This window comes from Carassius carassius, chromosome 4 (genome assembly GCF_963082965.1).
Source record: "Carassius carassius chromosome 4, fCarCar2.1, whole genome shotgun sequence".
NCBI classification, from domain to species: Eukaryota; Metazoa; Chordata; class Actinopteri; order Cypriniformes; family Cyprinidae; genus Carassius; species Carassius carassius.
The window spans coordinates 23447911-23461798 of record NC_081758.1 but is presented as its reverse complement, the minus strand read 5'-3'; the positions used below and the strand labels follow the sequence as shown (position 1 = coordinate 23461798).

Below are 13888 nucleotides of genomic sequence, written 5' to 3'. Positions count from 1 at the left end.
ATGCTGGATCAGCACCTAGAAAGGACCTCTACATCCCTGAAAGACAGCGGAGACCAGGACAACTAGAGCCCCAGATACAGATCCCCTGTAAAGACCTTGTCTCAGAGGAGCACCAGGACAAGACCACAGGAAACAGATGATTCTTCTGCACAATCTGACTTTGCTGCAGCCTGGAATTGAACTACTGGTTTCGTCTGGTCAGAGGAGAACTGGCCCCCCAACTGAGCCTGGTTTCTCCCAAGGTTTTTTTCTCCATTCTGTCACCGATGGAGTTTTGGTTCCTTGCCGCTGTCGCCTCTGGCTTGCTTAGTTGGGGACACTTCATCTACAGCGATATCATTGACTTGATTGCAAATAAATGCACAGACACTATTTAACTGAACAGAGATGACATAACTGAATCCAATGATGAACTGCCTTTAACTATCATTTTTGCATTATTGACACTGTTTTCCTAATGAATGTTGTTCAGTTGCTTTGACGCAATGTATTTTGTTTAAAGCGCTATATAAATAAAGGTGACATTGACATTGACATTGACCAGTCAACTGTGCCATGTGATAATGATGTCATTACATCAGATTGAGTGAGACCTATCAGATTGCGTAATCAGTGTTTTATGCCAGAACTCTGTTTATGTGTCAGTTCTTCCCCTGATAATGGCAATCTACTGTTCAAAGGTTTGGGATCTGTAAGATTTTAAAATGCCAAGTTCTGTCATGAAAGTCTAGATAGTGCAAGCTGATGAGTCCTTAATGTAAAGTGATGATATTCACAGCATTAAACATCTTGGCACCAGCTGACTGATTCATGTTGCATTTGCAGCCAATAAGCTTGCTGCTTTACATTTTAATGGCTGGTTAGCATTTCAGAGATCCTCTGAAAACCTTCACCTTCCCCAGCTCCAACTGTATAGATCTGCTATGGGTTATTATATATGCTATTTGCGCAGCAGCAGTATGACTAAAATACTCACAGCACCGTATATAATAATCTAGCAGCAATAATCTACAACAACAGCAACTAGATTGAAAAGTTTGAAGACAAATTAAAGTTGGCTTGAAAAAACATAGATAGAAAGTTTGAAAAAGTATTAAAAGTTTGCAGTCTGAAAGTTTTGAGTTTGGAGTAACCTAGTTTGAAAGTTAAAATAGTTTTAAAGATTAAAGATTGAATGTTTTCAAGGAAATACAGTCTATCAGAAAAACATATAGCTAGGGTACCTGGGGTGGTTCCTAGGCTGTTTCTAGTATGACTAGCATTTGCTAACATGTTTTTAACATGACTACATGTTACTAGCATGTTGTTAAAATGTTACCATAACTAGCAAGTTACTCGCATGTTTCTATCATGATTACCATGTTACTAGCATGCTGTTAACATGATTAGCATGTTACTAGTAAGGTGTTAACATTTTGCTATTACAATGTTACCAAGGTTTTAACATTTTGTTAGCATGATTAGCAAATAACTAGCATGTTTATAGCATGATTATCATGTTACTAGCATGTTATTACCATAAGCAAGTTATTAACATGTTGTTAACATGATTAGCAAGTTACTAGCATGATTCAAGCATGATTGACATGTTACTAGCATGTTGTTAGCAAGCTTAGCAAATTAGTAGCATGTTGTTAACATGATTATCAATTTAATAGCATGATGCTAGCATGATTCTAGCATGATTAACATGTTACTAGCATGTTGTTAACAAGCTTAGCAAGTTATTAACATGTTGTTAACATGATTAGCATGTTACTAGAATGAATCTACCATGATTAACAAGTTACTAGCATGTTGTTAACATGATTATCGAGTTACTAGCACGCTGTTAACATGTTTCTGTGCTAATCTAAAACCAGTTGATTCAGTAAAATAAAAAAACAAACAAACAAACAAAAACACACACTAATAAAACAAAAACACTACAAAACCAGCTAAGACCAGCCTGCTAAAAACGTGGCCAAAATCACTAGACCAGCTTGGCAGACATGCCAAAGCAGCAAATCATCTTAGACTGGGATTAGCTGTTTTTTTTTTTTTTTTTCTTTTTCAGTAGAGAATTGTTAAGCTTTGCTATAGCCCTATACAGCTTAAATACACCATAAGTCTTATTGTATAAAAGTTTTCACCCCCTCAATGAAACTCCTATGTTCATTGGTGCATCCCAACCAATCCCAACACACAACATTTTTAATGGCTCTTTGGCGCTGACATTGTATCTTCAGCAGCCACAGCAAGAGAACAGTAATGGTGGCCCACAGCTTCTCACTCAGGGCTGTGTATATGCTAATAGTGCAGAGAGCGTCACAAATGGGAGGGGCTTTCACTGACAATGTTGTCATAGTTTTGAACTGCTTGTGTAGAGAATTATTATTATAAAACAATGAGTGAGTGGATTTTTACCATTATAGGCTGGTTGTTTTCACACGCTGCGGCCACACAACTGTGTTCAAACACCTTATAAAAATGATTTTTGCATTTTATGGCACCTTTAATATATGAATGGCCACTTTATTAGGTACACCTTGCTAGTACCCGGTTGGACCCCCTTTTGCCTTCAGAACTGCCTTAATTTTTCGTGGCATAGATTCAACAAGGTGTTGGAAACACCGGTCCATATTTACATGATAACATCACGCAGTTGCTGCAGATTTATCGGCTCCCCATCCATGATGCGAAGCTCCCGTTCAGCCACATCCCAAAGCTGCCCTATTGGATTGAGATCTGGTGACTTTGGAGGCCATTTGAGTAAAATGAACTCATTGTCATGTTCAAGAAACCAGTCAGATGATTTGAGCTTTGTGACATAGTGCATTAGATGGGTACACGTAGTCATAAAGGGACAGACATGGTCAGCAACAATACTCAGGTAGGCTGTGGCGTTTATACAATGTTCAATTGGTACTAAGGGGCCCAAAGTGTGCCAAGAAAATATCACCCACACCATTACACCATCACCACCAGCTTGAACCGTTGAGACAAGGCAGGATGGATCCATGCTTTCATGTTCTTTACGCCAAATTCTGACCCTACCATCTGAATGCAGCAGAAATTGAGACTCATCAGACCAGGCAATGTTTTTCCAATCTTCTGTTGTCCAATTTTGGTGAGCCTGTGTGAATTGTAGCCTCTGTTTCCTGTTCTCAGCTGACAGGAGCAGCACCTGGTGTGGTCTTCTGCTGCTGTAGCCCATCTGCTTCAGGATTCCATTTGTTGTGCGTTCAGAGATGGTATTTTGCATACCTTGGTTGTAACGAGTGGTTATTTGAGTTTCTGTTGCCTTTCTATCATCTCTAACCAGTCTGCCCATTCTCCTCTGAACTCTGACATCAACAAGGCATTTTCGTCCACACAACTGCCGCTCACTGGATATTTTCTCTTTTTTGGACCATTCTCTGTAAACCCTAGAGATGGTTGTGCGTGAAAATCCCAGTAGTTTTTTAAATAATCAGACCAGCCCTTCTGGCCCCAACAACCATTCCACGTTTAAAGTCACTTAAATCCCCTTTCTTCCCCATTCTGATACTCGGTTTAAACCTCACCACATCTAGATACCTAAATTTGTTGCTGCCATGTGATTGGCTGATCAGCAATTTGTGTTACCAAGCAATTGAACAGGTGTACCTAATAAAGTGGCTGGTGAGTCTATTTTATTTTTTTATGTAATGTATTCTTATGATGGTAAAACTACATTTTCAGAATCATTACTCCAGTCTTAAGTGTCACATGATCCTTCAGAAATCATTCTTATATGCTGATTTGCTTCTCAAGAAGCTTTTCTTAATATTATCAATGTTTGTACAAATATTTGTGCTGCTTAATATTTTTTAGGAAATAGTGATAAATATTTCACTTATCAACTTTCATTTACTTAAAAAATGTCTTGTAACATTGTGATAGTAATTCAATCTTGAATAAATGTATTAATTTATATGTATATAATATTAATTTATATTCATTTTATATAATATTAATTTTATGTTCAACCTATTTACCTAAAACATTTGAATGGTAGTGTATACTAAAGTTTTACACTAATCAGTGCAGAAAATAAATGCTATGGTTTGTAACCCATTTGTGCCAAAAAAGGTTTACAAGAAAATCTGTGCCTGAAAGCAAAATGAGAGGGAACAGACTGTGAGTCATATGAGGTTTGTTCTCATAGCTGAAGATGTTAGGTTGTTCGGTTTCATTTGACACAATGCTTTACATGGCAGAATGAAAGCTCAAAGGTACAAGGAACTAAAGCAATTCATGTCTGCTCTATTTCTTCTGTTTTGCTTCAGGATGCACAACTTGTGGCTCTTACATGGCTTTATCTGAGTCTTGAGTTTAAATGCACATTAGTGTGCAGAATCAGTTTACTAACATGCTAAGTGACTCACTTTATTCATCCATTCAAGATGTGGGAAAAGAGAGAGGTGAACAGGGAGGGAGGGATGAATGAATGAGAATCATCTACATTCAGCAGCAGAGAGGAAGAGGATGGAGGGATTGAGTGGGAGGATGAGAGAGGAAGTGGACAGATCCTCCAGACAGAGAGAGAGCATGCGTGGGTGACCTTTTGTGAATCTCTTTACTTCTGTGAAGGGGAAAGAAAGAGGTGGAAGGAGCCAAGATAACTCCTTTAAGATATTGTGCATCTATAAAAGGATGTTTGATGTGACAGCACATGTATGTCTGCATGTGTGAGCAGTTTATACAAAGTGGCTAAAAAAAGTATGTTTGTTTGAGCTCAGGATGTATTCTGCGTGTGTCATGAATGTAGAACACAGAATGGATGAAAAGCGCTTTGATGTCCATTTGCACAGGTGTCAGAGACAATCATCTTAATGCATTCTCCTCTTCATCTAGAAACACAGAGATTGAGGGAGAGAGAGTAATGCCAAGAGGTATTAAAATTCAATCAATCCTGTCCAGTTGAGAAGAATTACAGAAGGAAAAAAGCACTCAAAAAAAGTTGAAGATGTAAACAAAGCATTGCAGAATACAGTAACATACAGAATTACATAAGAAACATAAGGTGTCTTAAAGGGGTCCTATTATGCTCTTTTATAATGCCTTGATTTTGTTTTGAGGGTGTACTAGAACAGGCTCTCATACTAGGTTGTTCGAAATAAAAAAACATTATTTTTCACATATTTTATTACAACACCTATCTCCCCAGTCTAGCACGAAAGGCTCGAATAGTTCCTGTTTAAATTAGGGCTGCAACTAACGATTATTTTGAAAATCGATTAATCTTGTCAATTATTTTTACGATAAATCGATTAATCGGTTTATGTACTTATATTTTAGTTTTGCCCATTTTCCCCCCAAGTAACTTATTAATAAAGGGTCTTTATCATTCAACAGACTTTTTAGAGATTTTAACCATTTTGCATTGTCATATCCTCATCAAAATCATACCTGGAGTTGTTTTATTATGTGCTAGTAATCCTTTGTCGAACTCTTCTGCAATCAAAACACTGACCCATACGTACTCTAGCAAATTTCACAAGGAGATTTCAAATGTTTTCACCATGGCAGTCCTTAGGGCTCCTAAAGTAGTTTAACATCCCGAACAAAGCTTATTAAGGAATCTTTCAGAACATATTTTCACTAAGAATAAGAATAAAACAGAATAAAATTGCAGCATATTGCATTTTATTATTTTTCTTCCCCTGTAAACACACAACTTATACCTGGGAAACAGCTTCATAGCTTATGCTGTGAAATTGTAAACAATCATTCGAATAAAGTGCCAGTGGCATGAAACCTGAATGGAACTCATATTTTAAAGTAAAATCCATCAGAAAAAAAGTATTGAAAAAATATGAAAAAAAAATTGGAAACACAAAAAACCTGCTGTGTGAAAAAGGGCAGTGAATACTTAGAAAAAAACTGCATTTCAAATACATTTAAACATTTACCTCTCTCATTCAGTCATAATTAGGCTGCAAGACTGAATTATGAACTGGTAAACAACAAACTGATCACAAAACATGTTTGTAAAGCTTTACATGTTAACTGTTAAAAAGCAATGTTATCAGCTTTTACGACTAAACATCTAAACATTAGCAAACAACATTGTACTGGAGAATCTGAACATATAAAAGTCAGTTCAGTAGTTTAAAGTTTACAGGTTACTCTTCTTTTTTGAAGGCTCAAAGTAAAGTACTCCCACACTTTGGATGACTTCGTTCGATTAGCTTTATCTTCTGCTTTTTTCTTTTTCTTTCTTGAGCTTACTCCACTGCCGTCTGCCTCCACCATCTCGCTGAATGCTGCAGAGAGCTGTTCGGGAAGCACGTGACATAAAACGAGGCCAGCTATTGGCTATTCGCTACTTCTCCTGCTGTACTGGCTGAATAAAACCCTGCGGTGGCTCATTACTGCCACACTTTAGTCATCACAGATTTAAAATATGCACAAAATGAGCCACTTAACGGCAAATAAAAGTTATTTAGCAACTAATCGATGACTAAATTAGTTGACAACTATTTAAATAATCGATTTTAATCGATTAAATCGATTAGTTGTTTCAGCTCTATTTTAAATGAAGGCCCGCCCTCTGAAATACGAGATGTGCTGTGGTTGGTTAGCTGGGCCAGTCTGTGCTGCGATTGACAGCACTCGGCGCCATGTCGGGAAATGTCATGCCACTTACCATAGCCGCCTGCCGCGAGATTCAGTGTCAATATTGCATCAAAATCAAATAAATTTGAGCACGATTTAAACCTGGAAGCCTTGGGATAGCTAGCACGTCTCTGACATAGTGATAACACTTGTTGCCTTCTCTAGTGCAGTTCATCCCATTCGTCGATATTTGTGATATGTGACCCTGGACCACAAAACCAGTCATAACGGTCAATTTCTCTTAAACTGAGAATAATACATAATCTGAAAGCTGAATAAATAAGAGTTTCCTTTATTTACGGAAATTTACAAAATATCTCCATGGAGCATGATCTTTACTTAATATCCTAATGATTTTTGGCATAAATCCTAATGATTTGGGGGCAGCTGTGGCCTAATGGTTAGGGAGTTGTACTTGTACCGTGAAGGTTGCAGGTTCAAGTCTCAGTGCTGTTAGGAGTTGTAGGTGAGAGGGAGTGAATGAACAGCACTCTCTTCCCTTGAGCAAGCCACTGAAACTCCAATTGCTCCCCGGGTGCTGGAAAAAATAGCTGCCAACTGCTCCAGGTGTGTGTTCACGGTGTGTGTGTTCCCTACTCACTGCTGTGTGCACTTGTATGGGTTAAATGCAGAGCACCAATTCTGAGTATGGGTTACCATACTTGGCAAATGTCACAACTTTTGTATTTTTCTTCTTATAAAAAGAAATCTATAATTTTTGACCCGTACATGTACAATGTTTTTTTTTTTTTTGCTATTACTAAAAACATACCCAAGCAACTTAAGACTGGTTTTGTGGTCCAGGGTCACATATAACAAATCCTGGAAAATATGCGTTGTAGTCCAAATGAGTAATTTGTTGTAGTTTTTGAAAAGTGATTTCTGTTAAACAAAATATCTCATTTGAATTGGACTTTGAACTTTGAAACTTTGCAGATCCTTTTTATGCTCAAACAGCAAAAAAAAAAGCATAATAGGACCCCTTTAAGAAGAAGAAAAAATGGTGATCTAGGATAAGGAATTAGAGTGAAACATGACACTACAGACGTACACACGTTCACTTAGATAAATAGATATTGATACCATATAAGTTTTATGTTAGATATTAGATATTTTAAGTTGCTGGAATCAAATGATATTGATTTTAGGAAAAAAACATTAAGAGATTTTAAGTTATCTGTATCAGCCGATAATTGCATATTTTATTGTTCATGCTCACTTCATGAAATCTTATCTAAAAATTGAGTGAATTCTAATATTGAGTGAAACTAAATTCATTTGTAGCATTTACATCAAGTCTTTTTTTAGTGTTTTATTTTAAATTATTCAGACAAAATATTATTGAAAGTCATCTGTTGTTATATGTTGGCCATAAGACGTGATTTTTTTTTTCTATCATTGACGGTCAAATTGTATGTATATTGGAGAGATTAATTAAAAAGTAACTTATTTCTAATTAAAGTTAATTAATTAAAAATAAAAACCTGAATAAATAGGCATAATTGCATTTATTTGTAAGATAATTAGACAAAGCAGTCTGTTTTCAAAAGCTCCAGCTGTTTTTGACTAACTTCATGTCGGCTGATCTACTGGGACACCAGAGGGCAGATAGTGTTGGTATATATCTTGCTATCTCTTTCTCCATTCTTTCTGTGTCTCAGGTGGAAAGATGATTTGGATGCTCTGCATAAATTATGAAAGACAAATTTCTCTATTTCAGAGTTAAAACTACTTACTCTTAATTGTGTCATATTCATCCATCTCACTCCCTCTTTCTTCTCTTTTTTCATTCTACTCTTCTATTTTAGTTTCACCTTTTTCTCACCTTCCCTATAGAGTTAGGATTTTACTAATCTTCCCCTTGCTCCCTTTTTCCCTTTATCTTTCATTTAAGCTCTGGAAGGCATCTCTGTGACCTCTTCTATCCTTCTCTCTCCTCAAAAATTCCTTCATTCTCCTACAGCAGGCTCACAGATTTCTCTTTCTTTTACCTTTTCTTGCCCTCCTGATCTCTGTGTCTCCAATCCAGTCGACTTTTGCGGTACAAAAGGTTCATGTCGCCACAAGGATGCTCCTCCTCACAGCCAATAACAGCGCAGTGCAGCCACTGGCCCCGCCTCTCTATGTCACGCAGGAAATTCTCCACCACCACATCCTGGGCGGAGCCAAAGCTCATGGTATAGAGGACCAATCAGGAGCAGGAGGAGGGATTTTAAAGCTTTCCCTCGTCCCTTTTATCTGTAATAGAGCAAAATGCAGGCACTTTGTTAGTAGTTTGCATTTTCAAAAGTATGCAAATTCATTCCATTCTTTCTGATAACATAAAATCCCAACTGTCCAAACTGAACTGAAACAAATAACACAGCACAGACGCTTCATGAAATTGCTTTACTCAGCATTCTCTACACCTATACTCCGATTTGCCGAGTCCTGTTAATGTTGTTCTTTTTTAAAGTGGAAAAGGGAACAGTAACAGGGACAGTTTGGACTAACTGTCCATAATAGAGGTTCTAAAGCACAAGTCCCTTCTCACCCTGGACATAAGCTGTTTATATTCCCCTTTGATCATAGGTGGGATTACAAGCACATATCCATAAAAATTTCATTATAGGACCTTCATTTTTATGCTCTATACAAGGTTGAGAGTTTTGAATAAAATTTATAAGACTTTCCAATGAAATTTCTAGTGGTTTGTGATTACTAGACTAAACTAATTAAAATGTAAGATTGATTGTGATTTGTTACTAAAAATACAGAAAAAAATATTTGTTAACTGAAGTAAAGCTGAAAGAAAAAATACAAATATTATACAACATTAAATTTAAGAAATATTATTAAATAGAAAATTCTGCATTACAAAAACTGAATGCAGTTTTTTCACATTAATATATCACAATATATGATTGTTTGCATTTCAAATTTTTTTGCTTTCTTTCACAACAGGACTGCAACCCGGGGAAACACTGTGTTATATTCTCTCTTTTTTTTTAAATAATTTTCACACTTTGATTTCAGATCTGTCTTGCACATTTACAAATCACCCATGTGATATAAAAGAAGAGAAAACCTCAAGTTGTGACCTGAAATCATTACTGATGCACTTTCATTTTCATCTTCATCATAGTGGCCTGCAAAGGGCATGTACCATCTCTCTCTCTTTGAGAGGAAGATCTGAATAAGTATAAGTGGCTCAGTTGGCTGGAGGCCCCCGGGCTGCCCCGGCTGTGCCTGTATAAATCTGCAGTCTGTAATGCAGCCTGTCACATGTAGTACACAGGCATTTTGGCAGGAGAGAGACCAAGCTAGCCAGAGAAGAAGAGAGAGAGTAAGCACGTTCAAGCTGCTTGTTGTGGGGCAGATATTGTACAGAATGCTCAGAGTTTGAGCGCTGGGTAGTATGAGAGAGTTTTGACTGGCTAAAAAGGATACAGCAGTCAACTGCTGTGCTTTTCCAGTGTTTTTCCCAGCACAGATAGAAAGAGAAAGCACGGGAGAGGGAGAGAGATGGGACTGAGAGAGATAGAGAGCAATGACAAGAAGGTGAGTGGGTTAGCTGAGTATGTTGCTGAATGTGCAGATGTGTGTACGCTGAGTGTATCAGCAGTATTCCTATGAAACAGGAATATAGCTTGACTCCAGTGTTTTCACACAGTTTTAGTGTCCTATAGAAAACAAACACATTTAGTATACACACAAACACATCATATAATGATTAATTTGCATCCAGGCACCAACTTATGCAGTCATGTATTACTAACCAGTTCATAAAGTCACACACAACCAAAGGTATTATTTGGATCCCACATGCAGTTTAACTTCCAGTCTTTGCCTAACTCAAGAAAGAGCTATGATTGAAAAATAAATGAATTTATATAATTACTCATTAAACCCATGCCTGCAACTTAAACTTCATAGTAAACTGGGTCATATCTTACAGTAGAGGGGAGCTAGAGATGAATATGGAGCAATACAGAGTGTCATAGATGTATATGTCTTATATTATAATATATGACTCAAACTTTTTATGTACAACAACTTTACCAACAGAGATATAATACATGACAGAGAACGTTTTGGCAGACATATTCCTACAATCTTGCCAGTAGAAATGTATGTAGATAAACATCTGATTTCATCATTCCTTTGCCAAAAATTTCTGTGAGTTGAGCTTCTGCTTACTATATATCAGGGGTATCCAGGGGCATCATGCACTCATGATTTTTGAGGGGCACGCACGATTGGGTCATTTCACACAGTAGCCACAATAGCATTGTAAAACTAATATAGGCAGATAGTCTGATATATGTTTTATTTTATTTTCCCTTTTTATTTGAAATATTTCTAAACATGGTAACTATATCAGGAAATATCTTGATTCTCAAATATGTATAAGTAAATGCATTTTGCACCTTTATAGATTATGTTATTTGATCTATAATGGGTGATTGGTAAAGTAGACTAATACTGTAATCTATTAACTACACATAAAACCCCGTCTTACCAGATATAGGTGTCATGCCATAAAATATTTTGAATTTGACCGACTTTGTATTTAATGTGAATTTAATAACAATATTATAAGATACTAATTATAACACTTTCATTTTACAGGAAGCGGAGAACATTTATCAAAGAACATTTTCATTCTGTCTAGCCAATCTCCCATTAAAATCACTGAAGCGGTTTACACTGTGAAATGAATATCTTGTACGCACATCTGCACATCAGCGATGACTCATCTTTATGTCACTGACTGGCCATTGCATTCATAAGCTCAACAGAATCGTGTGTGATTCGTTGTAATGCAGCGCTGTACAAATGCGTCTGTATCTGGCTGATCCAGCCAGCAACCACAGACTTGAATGTAGCAGCTGATGCTGTGCTGCACTGAACGATCAAATCACACCAGTGTGATTTTATCAAATATAATAAATAATATTTGGCTATTTTTGTCTTTTTAAAGCTGCATTCACTTTGAATGGGCATGATGCCTTTTGGGGTATCCAATCCTGCTACTGAAAGTTTCTAGTGAGACCTTGATTTAGCCGTTTCAGGTTTGTTTAATTGGGACCAGAGCTAAAATCTGCTGGAAGGTGGCTTTAAGAAGCAAGATTAGACGAACCCTTGTCTTTGACATTTCTGTAAGTGACTTTAACAGCTCAGCCACATCAGTATGAAGATGCTTTAACTGAATGGTTATACCTTGCAAGATATACCAGAGCATCTATTTTATTCAGGAGCTTGTACCATGATGGTGGCTGAACAAACTCAGGTTTACAGGATTGGTTTAGAACTGACAAAACCAAACCAATCCAATTTGGCTTTGTTGGTACCATGACACAGATCATCAAATTTCTTCGTTGACTGCATCAACCACACTATGCATTAGATCTGCCTTCCCCACTGGAAGTAGTAATATATCAAGAAGGGGATCAAGCATCCACATATTACACCCTTTATTTATCCCTGAATGTCGACACAAAGTTAAGCTAAGTTCCTTTTCAGGAACTCGAGCTGCGTCAAGTGCTTTGGGGAACGTCCCTGACGAGACCGACTCTGAATATCGTGTGCAATCTTTCCAATGGAAGGGCGTGACGTCACGGGCGTGGTGACGTAGCGACCAGGAAGCTATAAAGGCACCTGCCACGCAGCTGGCTTCAGCTTCTTGTCCTTCAGCAAGCGCTCTGTGTGTGCATGTAATTCTGTCTTGTCAGTCTTATTTATTGTCGTTTGTCAATATTAGCTCCTTTAAGTAGCTATAGTATGTCAAAGAGCAAAGCTAAGACTAGGCATCTGAAGGGTGAATCCAGACCGCTTTCAGATTGTGTGTTCCTCCCTGCTCAACAAAGCTAAACGCTAGAGGCGGCAATACACACAGTCTGTGCGTGGTCTGCCTGGGATCAAAGCGCGCTGCGTGTGATTTCACGTGCGCTTCGATCTCGGAGGGCTCTCTTCGAGAAGTGAGCCTTTGCGAGTGTCTGGTTATTTAAACTCCATTTAATAAGAAGGAGTTAGTTCTATCACTTCAATGTGTACTTTATCAGAATCTAGACCATGTTTACTTGTCTGATTGTTTGATTACATTAAATTCTGAGAAATTTTATGACTTTGAGAAGTTAATATATCACTTCAGTGTGTATTGTATCACAATCTAGACCGTTTACTTGTCTGATTGTTGGTTTGCATTGGATTCTGAGGAATCTAATGACTGTTATCTAACTTTGAGAAGTTCAATATCACTTCAATGTGTATTGTATCACAATCCAGACCGTATTTACTTGTTTGATTGTTTAATTGCATTAAATTCTGAGGAATACAATGACAGTTATTTGACTCGTGAAATTAGATGTACTGGAGGGACTGCTGGGCGGGAGCAGCCCCCTCCACGTACAAACAGAGCGTTGCCGCCCATGTGCCCCGCTTCGGGACCAGAGGCTGAAGCAACGCTCTGGGCCAGTGACTTCTCAGCCTAATCCGAATCCGATGGAGCCGTACTTCAGGCTGGGAGGTCCACGGCCAAGAAGTCATGACGCATTTCGGTCACGACTACAGAGGGTGGCCCATACTGGGGTAGAGCGGTGTCCACCTCATTACACGGTGCCCGTCTCACCTCAGTGCCCTCGGGAGGTGGGTCTGCCAACCCTGCCAGAGTTTCAGGGTGCAGCGGCTTCCAGCCAGCACTGCTCTCAGTTATTTCCGCCCGTGAGCGTAGCGGAGCTGAGACGCTCGCCGCCCCTTCGGGGGCCTCTTACACCAGAGGTCAGTCTCGAGAGACTGATTCCCTTAGTACATTAGTTAGCAGCATGGAAACTACTGCCAAATGTATCTCAATGGGTCCTGCACACAGTAGAAAGAGGCTATCGCATTCAGTTCGGCCATCCACCGCCGACATTCAACGGGGTTACACTGACAATAGTCGGCCCCCGGCAGGCTCTGGTTATGGAACAAGAAGTGAATACCCTATTAAGGAAGGAGCCCATCGAGGTGGTCCCTGCTCTAGACAGGGAGTCCAGGTTTTATAGCAGGTATTTCATAGTTCCAAAGAAGGATGGGGGGTTGCGTCCGATCTTAGACTTACGTCATCTAAACCTCTCAGTAATGTCACTGAAGTTCAAAATGCTCACTGTCAAACAGGTTGTAGCTCAAATCAGATCCGAGGACTGGTTTGTCACAATAGATCTCAAAGAAGCATACTTCCATATCCATCCTTCCACAACACAGGAAGTTTCTGAGGTTCGCTTTCGGGGGCAAAGCCTACCAATATCGA

General features: G+C 38.4%; 1 protein-coding gene across 1 annotated transcript in view; it reads right to left on the bottom strand.

Moving 5' to 3' along the window:
* Positions 1–13888, bottom strand: part of LOC132139526 (neuronal tyrosine-phosphorylated phosphoinositide-3-kinase adapter 1-like) — a 61990-nt gene that overhangs the window by 18775 nt on the left and 29327 nt on the right. The window contains exon 2 of the mRNA XM_059547938.1: positions 8613–8859. Within this exon, the coding sequence (XP_059403921.1) occupies positions 8613–8797 (185 nt within the window). The 5' untranslated portion in view covers positions 8798–8859. The remainder of the gene's footprint in view (positions 1–8612; positions 8860–13888) is intronic.